The sequence below is a fragment of the Vicugna pacos genome, chromosome 12, assembly GCF_048564905.1.
Source record: "Vicugna pacos chromosome 12, VicPac4, whole genome shotgun sequence".
Classification (NCBI taxonomy): domain Eukaryota; kingdom Metazoa; phylum Chordata; class Mammalia; order Artiodactyla; family Camelidae; genus Vicugna; species Vicugna pacos.
This window is the reverse complement of record NC_132998.1, coordinates 58,278,461-58,302,292: the sequence shown is the minus strand read 5'-3', so window position 1 is coordinate 58,302,292 and position 23,832 is coordinate 58,278,461. Positions and strand designations below refer to the sequence as shown.

The window sequence follows — 23,832 nt, the reverse complement described above, 5'->3', positions numbered from 1 at the left end:
TCGGCGTCGCCCCCGCCCCTCGCCGCATCCCAGGCGGCGCCCCCACTCCGCGCCCGGCACGGAACGGGTGCGGGGCTGGGCCAGGGCCGGCCCGGGGGAGCCGGCGGGGCGGTGCCGCCGCGCCCGCTCCCCCTCCCCTCCGCCCGCCGTCTTCTCCTCGCGCCACCCGGGCTCAGAGCGGCGGCAGCAGCGGCCGCGGCAACAGCTCCGGCTCCGGCTCCTCCCGCTCGCGCTCCGGTTCCGGCCCCACTCGGCCCCGCGCGCCCGGGCCCTGCGCCCCGACTCCGCCGCCGCGCCTGCCGGGGGCCTCGGGCGCCCCCGCCGTCCGCCTCACGCTGAAGTTCCTGGCCGTGCTGCTGGCCGCGGGCATGCTGGCGTTCCTCGGTGCCGTCATCTGCATCATCGCCAGCGTGCCCCTGGCGGCCAGCCCGGCACGGGCGCTGCCCGGCGGCGCCGACAACGCCTCAGCCGGCTCGGCCGCTGCCGCGTCCCCGGGCCCGCAGCGCAGCCTGAGCGCGCTGCACGGCGCGGGTGGCTCGGCCGGGCCCCCGGCGCTGCCCGGGGCGCCGGCGGCCAGCGCGCACCCGCTGCCGCCGATGCCCCTCTTCAGCCGCTTCCTCTGCACGCCGCTGGCGGCCGCCTGCCCGTCGGGGGCCGAGCAGGGGGACGCGGCGCAGGGCGAGCGCGAGGAGCTGCTGCTGCTGCAGAGCACGGCCGAGCAGCTGCGCCAGACGGCGCTGCAGCAGGAGGCGCGCATCCGCGCGGACCAGGACACCATCCGCGAGCTCACGGGCAAGCTGAGCCGCTGCGAGAGCGGCCTGCCGCGCGGCCTCCAGGACGCCGGGCCCCGCCGCGACGCCATGGCCGACGGGCCCTGGGACTCACCAGCGCTCATCCTCGAGCTGGAGGACGCTGTGCGCGCTCTCCGGGACCGCATCGACCGCATCGAGGTGAGCGCAGCAACTCGCGCCGTCGCGGGCGGGGCGGGGCGGCCGGGGAAGGAGGGACAGCCGAGGGTGGGAGAGGCAGCTCGAGGGCGTCCGGGGTCCCGCCGCCACTGCGAGCTAAGGGACCCTGGGGAGACTCCCGCGAGTCTCTGAGCCTCCGGTCCTGTGCAAAGGGGGTGATTGGTCCTTCCTCCCTGGGGAGAAGGAGAATTCCAGTAAGGCACACAAGGGGCGCGCGGCAAAGGCGCTCTCCCAATCCTTCTTCCTCTAGGCACCTCTGTAAGCCTCAGTTTCCGAGTCTGTAAAATGGGTATAACAGTGTCCACTTGTAGTGATGATTGATTAAATGTAGGTACTTGAAAATGCTTGGCACGTACTAGAACCTTATTAAATGTCCGTTTTATTTGCTTCTTTCAGACACCCCAAAGCAGCACCAGCCCCACACTCAGTCCCTATGGTCAGGGGATAGGAGCGCTGTCCAAGTGACTTGGGGTCCTCCTCTCCTGCTTAAGAGCAGGGAACAGAGTGTCTCATAAGCCAAACCTGGGTCCGACAGGGGGCTTCAGCTCTTGGCTGTCCTGTGATCCTGGGCCAGTCTTTTCTCCTTTGAAGCTGCCAAAACGCTATCCCCCTGTGAGAACTGATTTATGGCCACCTGGAGGAGGAGTTGGACAGACTAGACAGGACAGACATCCTGGAGACACTGACCACCCCCAGCCATCCATGGCTTCCAGACTGCAGGGAAGGAGGTTAGCAACAAAACTGGATCTGTGGAAGGAAAGGGGAGAAAGAGGCCAAAGCACCAGCTGCCCCCTTTACTACCTCCCCCTAAAATGAGTGCAGCTGGCAAAGGGAGGAGAGAGGCTGGAAGGAAGGAAAGGCAAGGTCTCCTCTCTCTCGATAGCTCTCTCAGTTAAATCCCTGGCTGAGCAGCACAGGAGATACTGAAAAGTTGGCCAGGCCCATGGCTCAATGGCCCTCCAGAAAGTCTGTGCTGGTGTCGGACCCATCCCCTCAGTGTATCAGAACACAGCCAGGCCACTCTCACAGCCGACCCTCTCACCTTACAGGTGAGAAACCTGGGGCTCAGAGACCTCCTAAAATGAGTGATGGAGACAGGAGGAAAGTCTGGAGTCTTGTCTGCCAGGAGCATCCCTTTTCCCACTCCAGCTCTGGGGGGTTTCTAAGATGAGAGCTGAGAGCAAGAAAATAATCAGGGAAACACTGAAAGTCAGTAGTCAAGGGGAGCCTCAGTTTCCTCACCTGTAAAACGGGTACAGTAATAGCACCTGCCTCACTGGAGCATTAGAAGGATTGAGTTCACCTTTGTGAAGGGCCCAGAACGGTATCTGGCAGAGGTATGCTCAATTAATTTGAGTGACTGCTATTTTTATCATTAAGCTATAGTATTACTAATTTTTTAAATAGCCCCAAATTAAAATGAGAACAAACCCTCCTTTTAGGAAGTAGATTTTATTAAGGTTAAAAAAAAGATTTGGTTTTTAATAAACTTCCTCTTGCCTGCCCTAGCCCCTGCCCCTACACCCAGATGGCACCTGTGGTTCCTCCCACGTCTGGGGCTGGCAAGGCTAGGCTTGCCCTGGACCTGTTCCCCCAGCACCTGTGCATTTGGCAGGGTGGGCTCCCCTCCGGTTAGCCTGCTGAGGTTGGGAGATCCTGGTGGCTGGGATTTGGCACCAGGTCAGCCTCCTAGGTGGGGGGAGTCCTGTCTTCCCTATACATACCCCTTATGCTTTTGAAGCGCAGTGGATGTAGAGGGGCTGCCTGCCTACGAGGTCTGCCTTCTGAGCTTGGCAGCAGCCAGAGCCAGTCTCTTTGGCGTGTTGGGCAGGGGCTGGGGTCTGGAGCCCAGTAGCCATGGGGTCAGACTACTGGTCTCAGCTGGACCCCATGTACCTTTTAATCACTGTCTACCACCTTTTAACCACTTTAACCACTGTCTTCTCCCCTCTCATCCAAAAGCCTCAAAAGGATGCCCCCAGGTTTTTAGGGTCTACTTTCTCACCACTAGTCCCTCTCCCACCTTGGTACACTGAAAGTGCTTGTGGTGATGTCACCACTGTTGACAAATTGAACAGGAACATTTCAGGCTTTATCTTGCTGGACCCTCTCTGACATCTGACTCCGTTGATCATTCCCTCCTACAAATCTCCTTACCCCTGGCTTGTAGGTACCTCTCACCTGTCCCTCCTCCCTCTCTGCTTCTCTGTCCCCTTTCGGGGTCCTCCTCCTTTAACACGTGAGTCCTTCCTGGACCTCCTCATACCCTCCCTGGGTGAACTCAGCCACCCCCTGAGGCTTCCAACACTATTCCACTGTGGTGCCTCAAACCAACTTCATCTCCAGCTCAGGTTTCTCTCCAAACTTCAGACCAATAGATCCAACTGCTTCCTGAGTACCTACCTCCCTCTGGACGTCCTACCGGCCCCCTTCCATCATCATGTCCCAACCTGAACTCAGGTCCTCCATCAACCTGCTTCTCGGGTGTGCTCTGAGAAGCCATGCTCGGCTCTTCCCCCTTCCTCCTCTTTCCAGTCGGCCTCATCTCTCTGTGGTTACTGGCAGCAGCCTCCTGGTTGGTCCCCTTCCCACCAACCCAGGCATACCCCTCCATCCATCCTCCTCCTCCAGGCAGTCCCAGGGATCTTCCTTAAGCCCACCATGAACTCGCCATGGTGAAAACTCCTCGGCTCCCCCTAGGCTGCCATTTCAGATCTGGTCTGTCTCCCAGCTCCTCCTTCTTCTGCCTAGATTACCCTCAGTATATCCATGCTCATCATTTAAGAGTCGGCTCTGAGGCCACCTCCTCCCAGGGGCCCTCCCTGATCACGCTCTGTCCCCTTCCTACCCCACCCCTGCACATCTCAGCACACCCCTGCCCGTGCCCACCTCTCTGCATCACCCCCTTCCCCACCCTGCTGGGCTGACTACCAAAGGGGAGGAAAGGACCCCCGGCCCACCCTCTCCCCTAGGCCTCCAGTTGGAGTCACATTTGAGGGATTAGGAGAAACCATTTTATTTTTGTTGTTATTGTTGTTGCTATTAACTGAAAAAAGTCAAAAGATTTGTGATAGGGAATTGTATTTAATTGCACCATTTTATTCGTTTTTGCAGTCCCCTTTTGGTCCCTTAGCCAAATGTAGCTGTTGTTCCAGAGTTGCTGGGCTTGCTGGTAATTACCATTTTAATGATGGCCATGATTTCCTGGGATCCATCTCCGGCTCCACCAGCCATCAGTCTTTTGACTCTCTCCTGTTGCTGGAGACGTAGGTTTTTTTCTAATTATTTTTTCTTCTAGATGCTCATTGCAGGATCAATTTCATGCAGATAGTTTTTTTTTTTTTTAAGAATTATTACTTTAGGCTGAATTCCCAGGAGTGGTATTACTGGGGCATATGATACTGACTTTTTATGGCTGTGGCCAAGAATCACTTTCCAAAAGGACCATTTATGTGGCAACTGGCCATGTATGCATGTTACAGTGTTCCATTTTTTTCAGTAATTTAATATATGTGTAAAATGAAATTTCAAGATTGATTTAAGCAGCAATTCTTTGACATAAACCACATTCTTAATCCTACCTGGCAAGCTGGTTGCCTCCCCCAATCTCAGGGGTGGGAGCCATGGTAAGGAACCCTGTGATGATGGTCGCAGAGGATTCTGGACTTAATAACAATTATAGCTCTCACTTAGCACTTACCATGTTTCAGGCACTATGCATTATCTCATTTAATCCTGAGAAAACCTCCGTGAGGGAGGTACTACGTTATCTCCCTTTTAGAGATGAAGAAACCAAGATTCAGAGAGGTAAGAAACTGTCCCAAGGTCACACAGCAATGGAGCCTGGATTTGACCCTGTCAGTGTCTGGCTTCAGAACCCTTGATCTTTGTCATTAACTCTAGATCCATCTGGAGGGGTCAGACTCACACACCTTCAGGAGAGTGAGAAAGGCAGGTGAGGGAAGTGCCTCTTGCTGGATAATGCCCTGAACCATTTCTGCCTCAGAGCATCTAGAGCAAGAGTGATGAGGGCCAGTCCTCAAAAGCTTGTCCTGCTGGCTGGCAAGATAATCAGGAGGCTGAAAACAGTATATAACAGCAAGTAACATTTATTAGGTACTTACTACATACGTATTAGTTTATTCAGTCTTCAGCCCTATGAATTAGCTGGACACATTCCCATCTTGCAGATAAAGAAATGGAGGCTCAGGGAGTCTGGAGGAACCAGAGCCTGACAAATCACCATGCACCCTCCCTACCCCCTATTTCTGCTTCCCTGCCATAGAATGAGACAGCAGGCCCTAAACACCTTGTATCTCTAAATATTCTCTGAAATAGAAGGGCTGGGTAGCATAAAATTGAGTTCTTCTTGCTTGTAACTAGGGTAATAACTTTCCTTCTCCGGGCCTCAGTTTTCTTATTTGTAAAATGGGTAGAAGCAGAGTCTGGGTTTGGTCTGGGCCCTTTGGGCTCCAAATTCTGAGTCCTTGGGCAGATGCTTCCTGATTAGGAGTTGTGTGTGGGGAGGGGAGGGGGCTCCATGTGTGTGCAGCCCCCAAGCTCCTGTCCACACACACTGAGACCTCTAGCTCCTCAGGGAATTCTGCAGATAAACAGTGACTTAGAGAATCTCTTGGTGCCTTTCCTAAAGTCTGTTGGTTGCTTTTATGTTTCTCTTACATTGCTGCCTATCTTGGAAGCTTCTGCTCTGTGGAGCTGGCTTCCCTGACCCTGCCTCTTTGGCCATGAAAGGGGCTAGCAGAATGCGATGAGAGAGGGTCTGCCCATCGGCCTTTTGTTGGAGGGTGTGGAACCTAGTACCCTTCAGCCACCTGCAGACCCCGATGGCCCCTCTCCCTGTGACTGGCCTTCCCCCATTTCCAAGTGGTGCACCCACACTGAGAAGCCCATCATCCCTACTCCTGCCAGTGTTCAAGCAAGATAATGTGTTTTAAACCCCAGCTCTTCCACCTGCTCACTGTGATCTCATAAAATTCCTTCTTCTCTCTGATCCTCAGTTTCCCCATCTGTCAAATGGGAGGGTGGGCAGGATGCCCAGAGGACCCTTCTTGCTCTGCCTTCCTGTGCCCTGGAGGCCTCTGGGAGAGGAGAACCGTCCTGCTGTTCCGAGCCTGGCAGGAGCTGCTTGGGCAGAAGACAGGGCCTTGCCTGTGGGACTTTTTTATTTTTTTAGGTGTAGCTTACATTCAAGATATGTAACAGGTCACATCTCTTCCTTATAAAAGACACAAATCTTAAGTGTACAGCTCAGTGAAATTTTACATATGGATGTACACATTAAAGCATCACTTGGATAAGAATCAGCATCCCAGAAGGCTCTTCTGTGACCTCAAAATCCATACTTCCCCAAAGGTATCACTAATCTGGTTTGTGTCACCATAGATCAGTTTTGCCTGGGTTTGAACTTCACTCACATGGACTCAGACAAGCTGCTCGTTTCACGTTCGGTGTTCTCGTTCAACGTTGTCTGACATTTGATCATGGTGTGTGTGGGTGATTTGTTATTTTTCAGTGCTGAGTAGTGTTTCAGTCTGTGGAGATACCTTTATTTATCCATTCTTCTATGGATGGACATGTGGGTTGTTTCTGGTTTGGGGTTATTACAAATAAAGTCACCATGAACATTCTTGTGATATCTTTGGGTAGAAGCCCTCATTTCTCCTGGATGTCTCCCCAGGAGTGGGATGCTTGGGTCCTAGAAGAGGCATATATTTAGCATTAGGAAGTTCTGCCAAATGCTTTTCCAAAGTGGTGGTAAGCGTTTGCACGCCCACTTGCATGTGAAGCTTGTCAACCTTGGTATGATCATTTTAAAGATGCTTCTCATTCTGGTGGGTGTGTAGTGGACTCACTGTGGTTTTAATTTGTATTTCTCCAATGACTCATGATGTAGAGCACCTTTTCCTATGCTTATTGGCCATTTTGTGAAGTCCTCACCCATAGGAGGTGGAACAAGGTCAGGGCTGGCACTCCTCACTGTGTGAGAATGCCATTGGGTTCCCCTAGGACAGTTGGGCACACGATCCCTGCTGAACTCGGGGCAGGGATTGAGGCAGCCAACCTGAGATGGAAGCACTTAGGTGCCCCTGAACAGCCCTTGATTGACCCCAGGGGAAGCTGAGGCTCAGAGAGGCTGAGTGGCTTACCCAAGGCTACACAGCACGTCTGAAGCTGAACCAAGATCATTGCCAGGATTTTCTATGAAAATAGGTTAGGGAGGGGAGTCCTCAGTCTTTGTGGCAGATTTTTGGCCAGGGCCCAGAGGTGTGTGGGCAGGCAGGGCCTAAGAGGGAATTCTGTGGCCTTCTCAACACAGCAGCTTAACAGGCAGTACTTGAAGGGAGAGGGAAGGGGGGCCTGGGGTTGAGGTCTTGTCACTTACTCTGAGGCCTCAGAGCCCAGGATGGTGTATGGAACAGACCCTCCGAGAGCTGTCTCCCCTCCTCCCAGCCTCCTCCCCACCCTGCACAATGACCACCCTGACTTGGCGCCCTCAGTGCACAGAGGTTTATTTCTCATCTTTTCATTCCAGCTCCAAATTGGCCTTGGGGGACCAGGACAAAGATCAGTCTGGCCTCTGCCACTTGGTCTCCTTCCCTGCTGAGTTACATGGAGACAGAGCAGCCCACTGGGCCAGCTCCTGGAGAAGAAGGCAGAGCAGGAAAGACCCTCTGAGGGGCCTTCCCTGACTCCCATGTCCCGCCCCAGCCCCACCCCAAAGAGAGCGTCTCATGGGTGGCAGGTGTCATGGCTGTCCCAGGGCCCAGTCTGCCTCTCCCACCCTCCACCAGCTGAGATCACTGCTGCTGGCAGGCACGGCCCTTATTCACCTCTGGAGCCACAGCACGTAGCAGTAGGTAAGAGGCCGCAGGGTTGAGCACGCCCTCTGTGCCAGCCTGTTCTAAGGGCCCTACAATTTAGCCCCACAAGAACCATGGGCTGTTACTCTCCCCATTGCACAGATGAGAAAACTGAGGCTCAGAGAGGTTAAGAACATTGGCCAAGGCACTCAGCTGGGATTTCAGTCTGCGGCAGTCTAGCTCCAGGGCCCACACCTGCGGTCACTACTCATTATGCTCTCCTGCTTCTCAATAACAGCAAGTCATAATAGTGGCCTTGACTGTTTATTGGCCATTATTATATGCCAGACTTTACCTATGTTTTTCATTTTGTCATTACTTGTATCCCAAGATATAGACACCATAATTATCCCCATTTTATAGTTGAGGAAACTGATGGTCAAAGGGGTTGAGCAGCTTGCCTAGGGCCACAGATCCAGTCGGTGGGGAGCCTGGGAATGATGCAGGTCTGTCTGACCTGAGAGTCTTGTCTGTGCCCACAGTATCATGTTACCACAGTACATGTTGATGGGTGAATAAATGAATGAATGAATGAGTGAGTGAATGAGTGAATGAGGACTTGCAGTCCCTCCAGAGATGCCGTCTTTCCCTCTCCCTTCGGAGCATCTTAGCTTAGGCATCAGGAAAGCTGCCATCTGGAGGGTTAGGAGCCATTGGCCAGAGGAGGTGGGGTGGGGGCGGGAAGAGTGTTCTTGGCAGAAGGAACAGCATGTGCCGAGGCCCTAGGGTGAGAGGGAGCAGAGAGCAGCTGGAGACTTTCAGTCGGAATGAAGTGTAGCCTCTGAAGGTACATAGTAAGGGTTGAGATTAGAGGGGCAGGGAGCTTATTGGTGGGAGAAGGGGGTATTGAAAGATTTTAAGCAACATAGTTGGATTTGCAATTAGGTGGCTGCCTCTGGCTGCTGTGTGAAGGGCCTGAGTAGGAGCCAGGTGACTCATGACCATGGCTGGACTGGAGTGGTCGTGGGGGGACAAAGGAGCTGAGTGAGGCTACACTTAAGATTCAGGGTTAGATTCTACCCTCAGAGACTCTGCTCTTGGACTTTTTTCCCTGCTTTTATTTTAAAAGAAAATCATTGTGAAGTACCTTACACATACACAAAGGCCCAAAGATGACCATTCAGGCCCCCACCCAGGCTCAAGAACTAGAATGGTTGCAACCAGCTGATGCCCCTCAGAGACTCCCCACTCCCATCCCCAGGAGAGGGTCCCCTCCGTCCTGAATTTATATTTATCTCTCTGTGTATTTCTTCATGTTTTTATAAATACACGATCTCATTTTGAATCTTTGCAGCTTTATATAAATGATATCTAACTGTTCTTTTGTAACTAGCTTTTTTTCTCAATTTAATGATTAAACACAAAGGTTTATAGTTGGAGATGAAAACGAGTAGGTCCTTTCAAGTAATATTAGTAATATAATAATAATAATAATAATAATAACTGACACATAGCACATCATGTGCCAGTTCTAAGGGCATTCTATCTATTAACTTATTTCATTTCCCTACAATGCTATGAGATATTATTATTGTACCCTTTTTGTTGATGGGAAAACTGAGGCACAGCAGCTTTACATAATGAGGTCACTGGGCTGCTGGAGCCAAAGTATGAGTCCAGGCAGACTCACTCAGGACTTGAGGGATAAGTGGATGTCAGGGGTAGGAGGCCTGACCCACACCGCTGCCACCAAGCCTGCCCTCTTTCCACCCTGCCCTGTTGCCCGTGGAGCTGGGCCCTGTGCTGTCCTGGGTGGGGATGAGCTGTAGAGGGTAGGACCTTGACCCTGAAATCCAGCACCTGCCCTCTGCTCCCCAAAGGAAAGGAGCAGGCATCATCTGGGGACAAGGTGGTTGGGTCTTCCCCATGCCCTCGCAGCCTGAGAGCCACCCCACATAGGCAGGTCCCTCCCAGCCAGGCCCCTCTGTGAAGCTGCCCCACACCGTGGTCTGACACAGCCTGCCAGACCCTCTCAGCCTTCTGATGGCCACTAGAACCTCTTCTGCTGCCCCTCAAGGCAGGCCGGGCAGCTCGCCCTCTGCCTACTTGGCAGACCAACAAACTGAGACCCAGACGGTCAGGGTAGGGCTAAAGAATGGGAACATGTGCTGGAATCAGAAGGGACTGGGCTGGGGGTCCCAGCTGACATTTTGAAGCTGTGTGACCTTGGGCAGATGACTTCACCTCTCTGAGCCTCTGCTCTTTCATCTGTAAAGTGGGCCTCCTTACTTCCGCAAGTTGTTGGGAGGGGTTGTGGAATGTTTGCACAGTGCTGCCAGAGGGCGGGGCCTGGCACGCAGTGTGTGAAGATGAAGACAGCTGCGGTTCTTAGCATCTTATTCCTGAGTGCTAATGAGCCTGACCCATTAGTGCTGAGCTGGACCAGAGCCCTGGGCTCTGGCTCCAGGCCCCATATACTTACACCAAACCCCACCCGGATGCTCAGCACTCCTGGTGTGGGTTCTGAGCCCCCATTTTCCTGCCTCATCAGGACCTGCATGGGGTGATGGCATCATCATCGCCCCACCATCTTGGGCTAGGGGCCCACTTGGCATCAGTCTGGAGCCCACGCGACATAGCCTGCACCCGCAACAGATGGGAAAGTGGGGGGACTCATGTTCTGATTCAGACATCGGGGTGGGGAGGGGGCCACACAGTGAGCCCACCTCCTCTCTGGCCTTCCTGTCAGTGGCAGAGCTGGCGGCTCTGACAAAAGAACAGCTTGTGCGCCCACCTCCCTCGGCCTGCGCGGTATCTCCTCTCAACGGCGTCTGTGTGAATAGCACTTGACGTCCTGTTCCTTCCTGGCAAGTCCTTCTCCCTCTGAGGGAGGAAGACGCTGTGCTCGAGAGAGGTGTCAGCTTTGCCCAGCTTCGTCATTGTAGAAAATTCAAAAGGCCCTCTACCTCAGTCTCCCCATCTGTGAAATGGGGACACTAAGAGCACCAACCAAAACAAGGATTCACGAGTAAATACATGGAAAATGCCAAGGGGGGGCCCAGCACATTCTCATTCGAGTGTACGTCTCTCATGCCCAGCTCAGCCCAGAGGAAGGAGGGAAAGTGAGGCTGGATCAGTGCTGGGGCCGAGGAGATCCAGCTCCAGCCCTTCCAGCGCTGACATGGGAGGCACTCTATGAGCTAATTGCCTCAGCCCAAGGTGTCCTACAAATCCAGCCACCTCAGAGGCAGTGGGTGTCTGGCCCTGCTGCTCCATGAGCCATCTGTGGCCGAGGGAAGATTCTGGAGGTAGCAAGGCCCCCATCAGCTGAGGTATTCAAGCCTCATAGTTTACATTCTGCTTTTATAGTGCATGAGGGCCTGTTACTTCCACTCTTCTGTCCTTACATCTGTCCTGCGGATGGACAGAGTGGGCCCAGTTGTCCCTATCTTACAGAAGGCGAAACTGAGGCTTTATGTTTAGTCAGCACCAGAGTCTGGATTCGGAGGCACCTGGAGAGCTACAAGGAGCCCTCTGGATAGTGGGTAGCAAAGGTCAGTGTAACAGGGGTGTGGCGAGGTGTACGGAGCTGCTCTTCAACCCATGCCCCGCCCACCTCACCTGGCCTCCATCCCAGCCTGGGGGGCCAAGCAGGTGTCTACATGGCTGGGAGGCTGTGACCTTTCACATGGGACACTGTGGGTGATAATGGTGGCCCACTCAGCAGGAGTGGTGGGCATCTCTCGGCCCTTTGTCTCTCCTTCCTCCCTCTGAGTGACCTCGCGTCCCCCTTTCTCTGCCTTGTGAGCAGCAGGAGCTTCCGGCCCGGGTGAACTACACAGCAGCCCCAGCCCCTGCACCCGCGGTGCCCACAGCCCTGCACTCCAAGATGGATGAGCTGGAGGGCCAGCTGCTGGCCAAGGTGCTGGCACTGGAGAAGGAGCGTGTGGCCCTCAGTCACAGCAGCCAGCAGCAGCGGCAGGAGGTGGAGAAGGAGCTGGATGCCCTGCAGGACCGCGTAGCTGAACTGGAGCACGGTGGGTCCTGGGCCCCTCAGAGGGCATGCAGGCGAGGCCTTGGTCCTTAGACAGGTCCTTAGGGTGGCAGATTCACTCAAAAAACATTTTCATGCTCTCGAGAGGCTAAAGCTAGATGGGATGGTGAAGAGGAGGCTGTGAAACACGAGAGAGAGAATAATTGGGGGATATCATGATCATGATTTTTAAAGCATTTTCTGGCACTTACAATGTTCTGGGAGTGGGCTAAGTACTTACCACATCAGCTGGTTTAATCTTCACAAACCCTATAGTGATGGTACTGTTATCCCCATTTCACAGATGAGGAAAATAAGGCCCAGAGGGGTTAAGTGGCTTGCCCAAGGTCACACAGCCAGTAAGGAGTGGATCTAGACCTTAAACCAGGTCTGACTTCAAAGTCCATGCATTTAACTACTCCCACAATAACACCTTAAATGTCAGAATTTTGTCATTTGTTTATCACCTGGGCCTGGCACCGCTGGAAGTCAGAGAAACATGCCGTAATGGACAGTGTACAGGTATGTGCATCAGGGGACCTGCCTCCTCATTCCACAGCCGTCACTGGCTTGCTCTGTGACTTTGCAAGTTTACTTCCTTTTCCCAGGCCTCATTTTCCTCATCTGAAAAAAGGGGAATTTAGGACTCACGAGCTCTCAGGGACCTTTCATCTTTTAAACTTTGTGAAGACCACCCTCAAAAGCTTATAGACAAGTTGAAGCTACCAAGGGAAACCATGAGCAATTAGCTGGGATTGACTTAGATGTGGGAGAGGAGTTAAGGAGAAGGAAATCCAGGAGGCTTCCTGGAGGAGGTGGGCCTCTAGCTAGTTCTTGAAAGCAGAGGTGGAGAGTGAATTCTGGAGTAGAGGGGTTACAGCAGGGGCACAGCTAAAGAGAAGGCATGGCCTGGTGGGTTCCAGGGCCAGCATCCTGGTTGGAGCACAGGGTCAAGAAAGGCAAACTCATCCCTACCCAGTCCTGCCACTGGTCCCTCTACACTGAGCCTCCTAAGGGATTAGCAGAAATGCCCCCTCAAGAGACCGCAGGACGGAGAGGAGCGAGGCAATGAAGCAGGATATCTGTGTGCCATGGGCAAGCTGTATCCCTTTCTTCTTGGGACTCAACTTCCTCACTGATGAAATGGGTTTAAAGAGGCAGATATTGAGCCCCTTCCTCTCTCACCATGATGCATCACAATAGCTTTGACCCTAAACCCCTACCAGACCTGGGAACTCTGGGTCCACCATTCTCAGCCCCAACCTCCTATCCCCAGCCCTCAGCCACTTGCTGAGGGAGGTGTGGGTGGTGGGTGTTATCCTCTCTCCTTGGGGGCGGTGACTCCTCAGTCTACCTGCCACAGAAAGCCCTCTGATATCCCTTTCAAGACATAGAATCCCTGAAACTCTGAGCCGGATACACCTTGGAGATCAAGGAGTCTCAAGATTGTCTTATTCAAATCCCAGCTCTGCCACTTACTAGCTGTGTGGCCTTGAGAAGGTTACTTGATCTCTCTGGGCCAAGGTTTCCTCATCTGTAAAATGAGGATTATACTAGTGTCTGCCTCATAGGCTTATTACAAGAATAAATGCAAATAAATAAATAAACAAAAAACAAACAGAAACGAATGAATGCAATAAAGGATGTAAAAGCACTTAAAACAGTTTCTGCCACCTAGAAAGCCCCTGTGTAGTGCTTGTTAAATAAATAGACCAAGAACTCTAACGGTAACAGCAGTAGCTAACATTTGTTGAGCACTTAGTAGGGGCCAGGCCCTTTAGATAGTTTGTCCCATTCAACCCTCACACAACCCTGGGAGGGAGGAAATGTTATTACCCCATTTTACTGAGGAAACCGAAGCCCAGAGAGGTTAAGTTGAGCTTGTTGAAGGTCACATGGCTGGGAAGTGGTAGAGGCAGGATTTGAACCCAGGATGTCTCAGGTCCAGAGCCCTTGAGCTTTAGCCACACCTTCAACACAGAAAGGGTAGAAAAGGTGATGAAGGCATCTGGCACATAGCAGGTGTCCAAGTACTAGTAGTCCTCACTCTGGAGTATGCCCTGCCCACCCTCATGTGTCCACTGACCCCCACCATGTCTGCCTTGTTCATCCCCCTCAGGGTCTTCGGCATACAGTCCCCCAGATGCCTTCAAGGTCAGCATCCCCATCCGCAACAACTACATGTACGCCCGCGTGCGGAAGGCGCTGCCTGAGCTCTACGCCTTCACGGTCTGCATGTGGCTGCGATCCAAGTCGGGAGGCACTGGCCAGGGCACCCCTTTCTCCTACTCGGTGCCTGGGCAGGCCAATGAGATTGTGTTGCTGGAGGCCGGCCATGACCCCATGGAGCTGCTGATCAATGACAAGGTGAGTGGGGGCTGGGCATAGCAGGAGGGATGGAGGGGCAAGGGGTACCCTTCCAGGACCACTTGCACTGCACTAGGCCCCAAACATGTGGGCCCTTTCCGTTCTCCTGCTCAGTAGAATCAGCACACATGAAATGCCTAGTGTGTGTCAAGCTGGGTTCCAGGAATTCAAAGACAAGCCAGACCTGGGGCGGGCTGAAGAGGAGTTTTGTGTCCGAGAGAGGCTGTAACACTGGTGTCCCATTTACAGAGAAGCATGTGAAGCTCACAGAGATTAAGACACTTCCCTAGCGACCCAGCTATATGAGCAAGGCTGGAAGTGTATGTCTCCAGGGCCCTGCTCATTTTCCTGGACAAAGAGAGAAGGAATGAAGTTCAAGGACCTACCTGGGGAAGGAGCAGAGGGGGGTGACTATTGGTGGCCTCCTCACCCCTTCACCTCCCCTGCAGCCAGCCCTACCCCTCAGGTGGAGAGTCGGATGGTGCTATGGTCAGGCTCTGGGCCTGAATGCTGGATTGGAGTCCTAGTTCAGCCACTTATCTACTGTGTGACCTTAGACTATCACCCCATCCCCCAAAACAGTTCTCCCTGCCTGCCACATTGCTTTGGGTCTTGCAGGCATGGTGGTCTTTTGAGACTCCATAGAAATGCAGACACCACATATTGTACCCACTCATGACCAGCCCACAGCCACATAGAGCTGCTAGGAGTGGTTGACACCCAGCAGAACCCTGCTCAGGGTTCATGAGTGTCCTGGAAGAGGAGGAAGGAGATGGGCCCGGGGACAGTGAATTTCTCTTGTGGCCCAGTATGTTCTCAGATGTCCAGGGTAGCTGGATGACATCTAGATCCTGCTATCGTGTTCCGCTCATACAGTCTCCAGCTGCCATCCTTAGATCTGCCCAAGGTCAGTGCTCAGTTCTAATAGAAAGAATTCAGCACCCTGGACAGGGCACAGGGCAGCCCAAGTCCTGGAAATTCTGGGGCCTTTTGAGCGCCAGCCTCACAAGCTACTCACAGTTCCCCTTTTATTCCAGCCTCTACGGTTCTGCTTCTGCTCTGCCCTCTCCTGCCCCAACTTGGTTTGCCTTGCAGCGGAATGGTCAGAGTCCACTGTATTCCCAAATGTGTCTAGACTCCACGTCCATTCCCACACCGCCCCCCTTCCTCTGGGCCTTCACAGCCTCTGTACCTCCCAAACAGCCCCTATTATTCTGCCTTGTAATATTGTCCCTGAAGTCCTTTCCTCCTGTGCAGACTCAGCTCTTTTTATGATTAGGACCAGATCCATATCCCCAGTGTCCAGAACTAGGGCTGGCACCAAGTAGGACTCAGAGACTGTTGCATTAAATTGTGATCTCAGAGAACTCAGGAGATGAAAGAGCCCTTCGGGAGCCCCAAATCCACAGGCACCAAGTACCTTTCATTTCACAGGCCAACTCTAATCAATCAGCAGTGTCTTCCCAGAGCACTGTGATGAGAAAGGTTCCGAGGGTGAGTCTAGGCTCATGATTGATTAGCCATGTCTGCCTTGGATGGAGAAGGAGGCAGAGTTGGCTGCATATTTGCCATCCTTTGCTCAGCCCCCTAACTTTACAGGTGAGGAGACTAAGGCCCAGGGAGGAAAGAGCAGCCACCCCAAGGTCCCACGGGGGTTGGTTGGTAGTGCCCAGCCTCCAAGTCCAAGGCTTGTTCTACTACTGCCAGTAGTTCTTGAGCCCAGCTGTGTGCTGGACACTGTGTAAGGTGTTCAAGTGAAGATAGGCTTATGGGATACAGCTCCCACCCTGCATGACCTTACAGGCCTGTTAGAGAGAGAATAAACTACCTGGAAACGACTGAAAACCAACACCGAATAGTCCCTTGTGATCTGAGTGAAGCTGCCTGATTATACACCACAGGGAAAGAAGAAAGACTGGTTGAAAGACACTGGGATGGGAAGAAGGGGAGGGTCAGACCTTAGGTCAGTCCCTGGAAGGAGGGACACTAGTCTCACCATCCCCCACCCCACTGCTCTAGCCTTGGGCCATGTGGCACCTCTGACCTGGGGCTTCGGGACCTGTTTCTAGGTGGCCCAGCTGCCCCTGAGCCTGAAGGACAATGGCTGGCACCATATCTGCATTGCCTGGACCACAAGGGATGGCCTGTGGTTTGCCTACCAGGACGGGGAGCTGCAAGGCTCTGGTGAGAACCTGGCCGCCTGGCACCCCATCAAGCCTCATGGGATCCTTATCCTGGGTCAGGAGCAGGTAAGTCTTAGGGTGATATCAGGGCTTGGGACCCAAGTAGATATCCCACCCACCCAGGGCCCCTGAGATGGAGGGTCTCAGAAAGTACAGCAGTGTGAGCGCCCAGTCTGACTCAGCTATATTGTGCAGATGGGCAGACTGAGTGAGACCCAAAGAGAGCAGTGACCTGCCCAAGGGCGGGACTAGAACCTGGGGGGCGGGACTTCAGCAGGGACAGGGGCTTGACTTCCTGAGTGCCTGCTTGTGTTTTCTGCTCCCTCACTCCATGTCTCTCTTCTTTCTCTCTGCTCTTTTGGTCCAGGATACCCTTGGTGGCCGGTTTGATGCCACCCAGGCCTTCGTGGGTGACATTGCCCAGTTTAACCTGTGGGACCACACCCTGACACCTGCCCAGGTCCTGGGTATTGCCAACTGTACAGGGCCGCTGCTGGGCAACATCCTCCCCTGGGAAGACAAGCTAGTGGAGGCCTTTGGGGGTGCCACGAAGGCCACCTTCGATATCTGCAAGGGGAGGGCCAAAGCATGAAGGGCCACCTCATCCAGGACCCCTCCCTTGCCTGCCAATTTGGGGACCTTCTGGGGCAGAGGCACCTTCCCTCCTCAGCCTACCCACACACTGGCCTCCTTTCCTGCCCCACTCCTGGCCATGCCTCCTGTTTCCCCCACCTGTACCTATACCTCCAGGATGCCCTGCCCTGTGATGGCTGTCCCCTGATGCCACTTGGATGGGGACAAGCAGCTTAAGTCAACAGGTCAAGCCTGGGGTGAGTCCAGGTCCTGGCAGGGGGTGTCCACAGTTCTTCCCACCCTGCTGGCATTACAGTGGAGCCTTCTCTTACCCCCTTCCTACCCCACAACTGATTCCACTGATCTCAGCAGCACTCCACCATGAGTGTACGTATGGGGGAGGGAGAGGGGCCCACCCAGTGGTAAGGATGGTTATCTGCTCCCCCTGTCCCCCATGCAGCAGGCTTGGCCCCTTCCCCTTCAGGGTCATAACAGGCTGTGGAGCTGCCCCCCAGCTGGGAGGGAACGACAGAACCACAGGGGACTCGGACTCACCCCTCCTCCCTTCTTTCTACCAGCTGCCAGTCAAGGGATCTTGATGGAACCTCTTCCCCCACCCCGGCCTGCACCCTCTCTCTTCCTCCTCTTTCCTTGTTTCTGTGTGTGCAGTGGTTTGAATGTTGGATCCATGCCTGGCCCAGCCTCACCTCAATTTCCAGGACATTCCCTTCCCAGCTCCAGCCTGGAGGGTTAGGGACCAAGATCCTGGAAGGCCAAAGGGCCATAGTCACCCCTTGTGCCCACCCACAGCTGTGCCCCTGGCACAGTCACCTCTCCCCCTCTGGGACCAGGACAAGGCCTGGGCCACTTCATCCTGGGATGGGAACAGCATGAGGCAGAGACACAGTGCCCCAGGGAACCCAGGCTCTGGGAGAGCCACAATACCTACCCACTCTGCATGGCCCTGCAGCCTTTAGGGAGGAAGGAAGAAGCTAAGAGCGCAGGGAGGCACATGGAGTGGTTTGCAGAGCATTGGATGAGGAGGAGCCGTTGGTTCCTAGTCAGCCCTACCACTAAGTTGTTACGCGGTCTTCTGTAAGACCCTGCCCTCCCTCGGCTGGCCTTCCTCATTTGTGAGCTGAGGCCTTTGTTTTGGACATTGCTGATGAGAGCTCTCTAGATTAAAAGTAAGATGATCTGTGATTCAGGTAGATAGGGTGGGGCAAGCCTGAGAATCTGCGCAGGGACCAAGGGGCATAGCAAGGGCAGGTCCTGGGACTGGGCAGCATATGGGATCTGGCTAGACATAGCTCAGGGTCAGAAGCTGGCTCCAAAGAGTCAGGGGCAAGGGCAAGGGCAAGGGGCAAGGCAGAACCTTATGTGCAGATTGTAAAATTCAGCCCCCTCTGGATCCTCCCAGCCTGGCACCTTGCCTATCTGAAACTATCTCAAAGGGCTGGTGGCTTCCTGGTCCCTATGCTTGAGTCCTTACCAGCTCCCCCAAGAGAGAGAGAGAAATATCAGAGCTGAAAAAAAGCCAGCCAGTCTGACCTCTTGCTTGTACAGATGGAAAAGAGCTCAGAGAAGGCAAGTGACTTACACAGGACCACACAGCACAATGGAGCAGAGCCAGGACTAGGACCCAGTGCTCTTTCCCCGACACCATACTGCCTGCCCGTGAGAGTCTTTGAGTTCAGCCTACACTTAAGAGGATGGACATTTGAGAAATCAGAATGCTTTCTAACATGACCACTGGACCACCTTCCTTTATGAAACACACAAACATCTTGGCATTCCCATCCTCCACCCCCAGAAAGTAGGGGAAGGAGAGATGTGATCCCTGGGCACTCTGGCAGGAACGGAGAGCTGAGAACTCAGGTGCCTCTCCACCTGGCGGTCATCGACCAAGTGTCTGGGAAGCTGTTGGCTACCTGAGTCAGATGGGCACTGGTGCCACTTGCCTCCCTCTTTGGTTCCCTGTCTCTGCTCCCACATCCACTTAGCCTGAGGCATGATGCAAGAGCTATAGGCAGTGGGGCCCAGGGCCATGGAGCCTTTCCAGGACTTGTTGCTTCCAGCCCCCAGATCCTTGTTTCCATTTCAAGAGCACAAATAGACCATTCAGCACCTCTAGCCCAACTCCCCCTAGAAGAGGGAGTAATGGTGTACTTCAGCCAGAACCTGCCGAGATCTACGTTGCCCCGGTAACAGCCAATGACATCAGCCCCAGTGCTGGGTCAAGCGTCTCATAATGACATACACTGTTGCTGGGGTGATGGCAGAATTTGGAACTTAGATTTTGGGGACACTGGGCTTTATTGGGTTTCTGTTATTGTTTTTAAGGAAGCAGCTTTTGTGGAGACCTGGGGAAAAGCAAGGGTTTTAGGAAAGAGGAGGGGACTTATTTAATGACTTGAGCCCACCCAGATTCACCATCCCAAGTCCTTTATGCTTCGTCATGGTAATGAGACATCTGACCTGCGCTGAGTCACCCTGGTCAGCCCTCCAGAGGAAACAGACAAATTAGAGCCATTCCGATGTAGGTTCTGAGTCTGGGCCATTGGTGAATTGCCTGGGTCCCCATTTCCATTCCAGAAAGATGAATGCTCCAAAGTCCCCACCCCTCCTTTATTTACTGATCATCCTTCTTACCTTTGCTGAATGCCTGCTCTTTGGACTCCAGCTTTGACCTTTAGCTGCTCCGAGGCACAGCCAAGAAGACGGAGGGGAAATGGTGTTCATTGCGTCCTCAAGCGTCTCCTGGCTAAAAACAAGGCTGGAGCCCTGTATGTTAAATCCTTTTTAAGTGTCAGGCACCATGCTCAGCACCTTACAGGCATCGTCTCATTTATTCTCACAACAGGTCTAAGCTAGGACTTAGCCCCATTATACAGGTGAAGAAACTGGGGCCCAGAGAGATTAAGTAACTTGCTCATGTCAATCAGCCAGCAAGTGACAGAGCCAGGGCAGGTATCATCCAGGGCCCGCCCTTCAGCCAGAGGGGACAGGCACTGTGTCACTCTCTGTGGAGTGAGGTTTGGTCATCAATTGCTCCTGGCCATGTTCACCACTTGAGCGGAATGGAGGTGTGGGATGGGCTGGCCCCAGGACCTTGGGTGAGGCTGTGGTAGGGTTCTTGGCCCCTTCAGGGAACACATCCCTGTGCAGTGTGCCCCACCTGAGCCCTTCTCTCACCGGCTGGAATTTCCAGGAGAGCTAAAGGGGAAGGCAAGCTGGATGTCTCCCAAGAGTGCCAGGCTGTGAAAGGGAGGAAGCTGATATTTCTCAGACCCCTGCTTTGGGCCAAGCCCTGCACCAGGTGCTTCACAGCTCTTATCTGCCAGATTTTCCCACCTTGTGGCACATTGTGCCCCCAGTCAACATCCCAAGGGGACAGATCACCTTGCCACAATTGTGCATGACCTAGGACCACAGATTTGGGCAGGAAAGTCTCCGAAGCCCTTGTTTTACAGATGAGGACGTCAGTGCCCAGGGTAGGTGAGCAGCCTTCAAGGTCACCCAACCCGCACACTGGGAGACCTGAACCCAGCTTTCTGACTCTGTATTCAGTGCTCTCTCCATGACACAGTGACCCCACTCCCCCCAAAACTGTGTCCCCCCTTTTCCATGTTTCCCAGCACCCTTGCCCTGAGCAAACTGGGGAAGGGACCCCCTCCCAGAGGTGGAATCATTCTCTTCACCCCCTTTGTCTCAGCTGCCTGCCACTCCAAGCCCCATATCCCCTAGACCCCTGACCCTCCTGGGTTGGGAAGGGCTCACGTGGGCCCAGGCTGAACAGTGAGTGAGCATGTCAAGCTGTTGGACACTGTGAAATTAGTGCATCGTACTGGCAACCCGCCCCCCTCCCCAGCTCCTCGCTTGATTTTGTACATAAAGTGACATGAGATGCAACATGTGGGTATGTGTGTATGTGTGTGTGTGTGATATACGTCATGGTTTTTGTTACCTTTTTGTTTTTGTAAATTTGAATGTTAAATAAACATGATGTTTACTCTGAGGCTCTTCTTGCATGGGTGGGGCTACCTTGGGGGTGTCAAGCAGGAATGAGGTGGCTACTTGGGGCAGGGTGATAGGCAGAGACAGAGAGGGTGCCATCTTGGTGCCCCAAAGCCTCACCCAACCCAACCTGACAGGTTCTGCCAGGTCCTGGTGCAGACACACCCCTCTCCCCAGGATTTATGCAGAAAGGATGTAAAGAACACAGGTCCCACATGGAAAGTGTCCCAGTTCTGATAACTGGGCTTTGGCCTCATTCCTAACACCTCATCCCCACCTCCTGCCCCAGTTATGGCAACCAGGTCCCTGACTTGTTCCCTGGGACATTACTTGCCTGGACCCTTAGAGTGTTGCTCCCCTTGGGGTCCTGGGAGATGAGGGAGGGGGAAGGGGGGCCCTGTTGTATTCCATGTCCCCTCCCCATGGTCTAACTGGATTTCTCTGACTCATGTGGCCTCTAAACTGGACTCTCAAGTGTCTGGGTTTATGACCCCCACCTGTCCCTCTAGTGCCCACCCCATCCCTGAGAGGTCTTGATCTGGTCCCCTGTCCCCACCATCTGAGGGCACAGCCTCCACCCTCCTGCTCCATCAATATTGTCATTGCTCTTAGTTGGACCATGTCCTCAGATGGTCCCTGTGAAATGCCAGGGGGCCAGTTAGGGGTCGGAGGGGTCACACCAGCAGAACAGTCCTTCTCAGACTTTCCCAAAGCCTCCCAAACTTCCAACAAGAGTGAATTTACCCCTTGAGGACCAAGGGGTATAGCTGGAAGCAGCACTTCAAAGAGGAAAACCATATTTGAAGTCTACTGAGTAATCTGAAAAACTTGTGTGCTTTCCTCATTCTACTCCAGAATGAATCCAGATTTGTTTTAAAATACTGCTTTTAATTACTTACCACTGAGCAAAATTAAGCTGGAGGCAGATTCTCCTTGTTTATCCTCTCTTGCACTGATTTACTTACAAACACCCTCTCTCCCTCTGTCCCACTCGGCTGGCTCTGTCCAACCTTGGTTAAATCCCGCTGTCCACCTGCTTCATGCCAGCACCTGCAGAGCTGAACACGGATGTGGAAAAGCACAGGGCTCTAATATGTCTTGACTCTCATTTTAAATTCATGACCAGGGATCTCCAAGGGGTGTGCCTCCCTTTCCAGCAAGTAAATTCTCTCTGGAGGAAGATAACATCATTCAAACGCACATATTTTTGTTGCACAAGGTTTGGCATTCAATAAGAAATTGTCAGACATATCTGGAGACAAAACTGAGTGACTGAGAATCAAGAGGGAAAAAATTTTAAAGCAAATAGATCTACACATATGATAAAATTCCATGGAAGTAAATAAACATACACACACACACACACACACACACACACATGAATCTGAGTGAAACTGGGGAAATTTAGGGAACAATAATATTGTATCAATGTCAACATCTTGGTTGTGATATTGTACTACAGTTTTGCAGGATGTTACCATTGGAGGTAACTAGATAAAGGGCACATAGAATTTCTCTGTATTGTTTCTTACAACTTAATGTGAATCTATAATTATCTCAAAATTCAAAGTCTAATTTTAAAAAGATCTCTATAGGAGAGTCATATAGTGATGTTTTAAGACCCAGGCCTGAAAATAATTATTATTAACATCTTTAAGAATTCAGATGACAAACAGAATTTCAACAGAGAACTGTAAACTATAAAAAATACTCAAATGAAAAATCTAGAACTGAAAAATACATTCACTGAACTTAGGAGCTCAACAGCACACCAGACACAGCTGAAGAAGGACTTGTGAACTCTATTAGAGATCTCAAAAGAAATGATCCTTAAAAAAGACTGAGGGAAAAGAACAGAAAGTACTGGAGAAAAAAAGCATAAGCTTAACATGGGACATAATGAAAAGGTCTAACATGGCAGGAGTCCCAGACGTGGGGAGAGAAAATAGGGCAGAAATAATATTTGAGTAGACAATGTCTGAGAATTTTCCAGAAACCATTGAAAGACATTAAGCCACAGATTCAAGAATCTCATGGAACTCCAAGCACAAGAAATGCAAAGAAAACCCTAACTAGGACTTCGACAGTGAAACAGCTGAAAAATCAAAGACAAAGAAAAATTCTTAAAAGGTCCCAAAGGAAAAAGATGCATTACCTTCCAAGGAGCAGTGACCAGAACAACAGCTAACTTCTCAATAGAAGGAATGGGAAAAGGAAGACAATAAAATGACACCTTGAAAGTGCTGAAAGGAAATAACTGCCACCCTGGAAATTCTATATTCATTGAAAACCCTTCAAAAATGAAGATGAAATGAAGTGTTTTCAGACAAAGGAAAAAACAATATTTATTACCAATGGTTTTTGTTACCAACAGAGCTTCTCTAAAGGACAGACTAGAGGAAATTCCTTAGGAAGAAGGAGAAAGGTCCTCAAAGGAAACATGGGAATTCCAGTGAAGAACAAAGGAAAGGGTAACTATGTGGACAAATCTAAGTTAGTATCAACTGAAAAAAATAGATGTCTCATAAGCTTTAAAATTCATGGCAGCAACAGACTAAAAAGCAGGAAGAGGTAAATGCTATTAAAATATTCTAATATCCTTGCATGGTCCTGGAAGCAGTCAAAATATTAATTTTACTTTAGACTTTAATAAGTCTAGAATCAACATTATATCTTCCTAGAGTAATCACTAAATAAAAGGATGTGTAACAAGTTACTACAGGAGAAAAAAGTAGAACAATAAAAATCCAAAGAAGGCCAAAAAAGGAAGAGGAAAAAAAAAAACACAGAAAGGGTAGAATAAATAAGAAATGGTAAGGTGATTGATTTAAACCGAAATTTAATGTCAGTAGGTAATTATATTAAATATT

General features: G+C 52.1%; 1 protein-coding gene across 1 annotated transcript; it reads left to right on the top strand.

Annotated features, from left to right (window-relative positions):
- On the top strand, nt 1–20,957 carry NPTXR (neuronal pentraxin receptor). Its single transcript, XM_072973546.1, has 5 exons — nt 1–950; nt 11,601–11,826; nt 13,942–14,189; nt 16,259–16,438; nt 16,740–20,957. Exons 1-5 carry the CDS (start codon nt 369–371, stop codon nt 16,962–16,964), a joined length of 1,461 nt encoding a protein of 486 aa, XP_072829647.1. The 5' UTR covers nt 1–368; the 3' UTR covers nt 16,965–20,957.
- Nucleotides 20,958–23,832: the final 2,875 nt, after the last annotated feature.

Excerpts from the sequence above, each read along its gene's own strand:
- NPTXR (XM_072973546.1), top strand. The coding sequence starts at position 369 with ATGCTGGCGTTCCTCGGTGCCGTCATCTGCATCATCGCCAGCGTGCCC. Across the intron at positions 951-11,600 it reads ACCGCATCGACCGCATCGAG|CAGGAGCTTCCGGCCCGGGT; the intron begins GTGAGCGCAGCA and ends CCTTGTGAGCAG. Across the intron at positions 14,190-16,258 it reads AGCTGCTGATCAATGACAAG|GTGGCCCAGCTGCCCCTGAG; the intron begins GTGAGTGGGGGC and ends ACCTGTTTCTAG.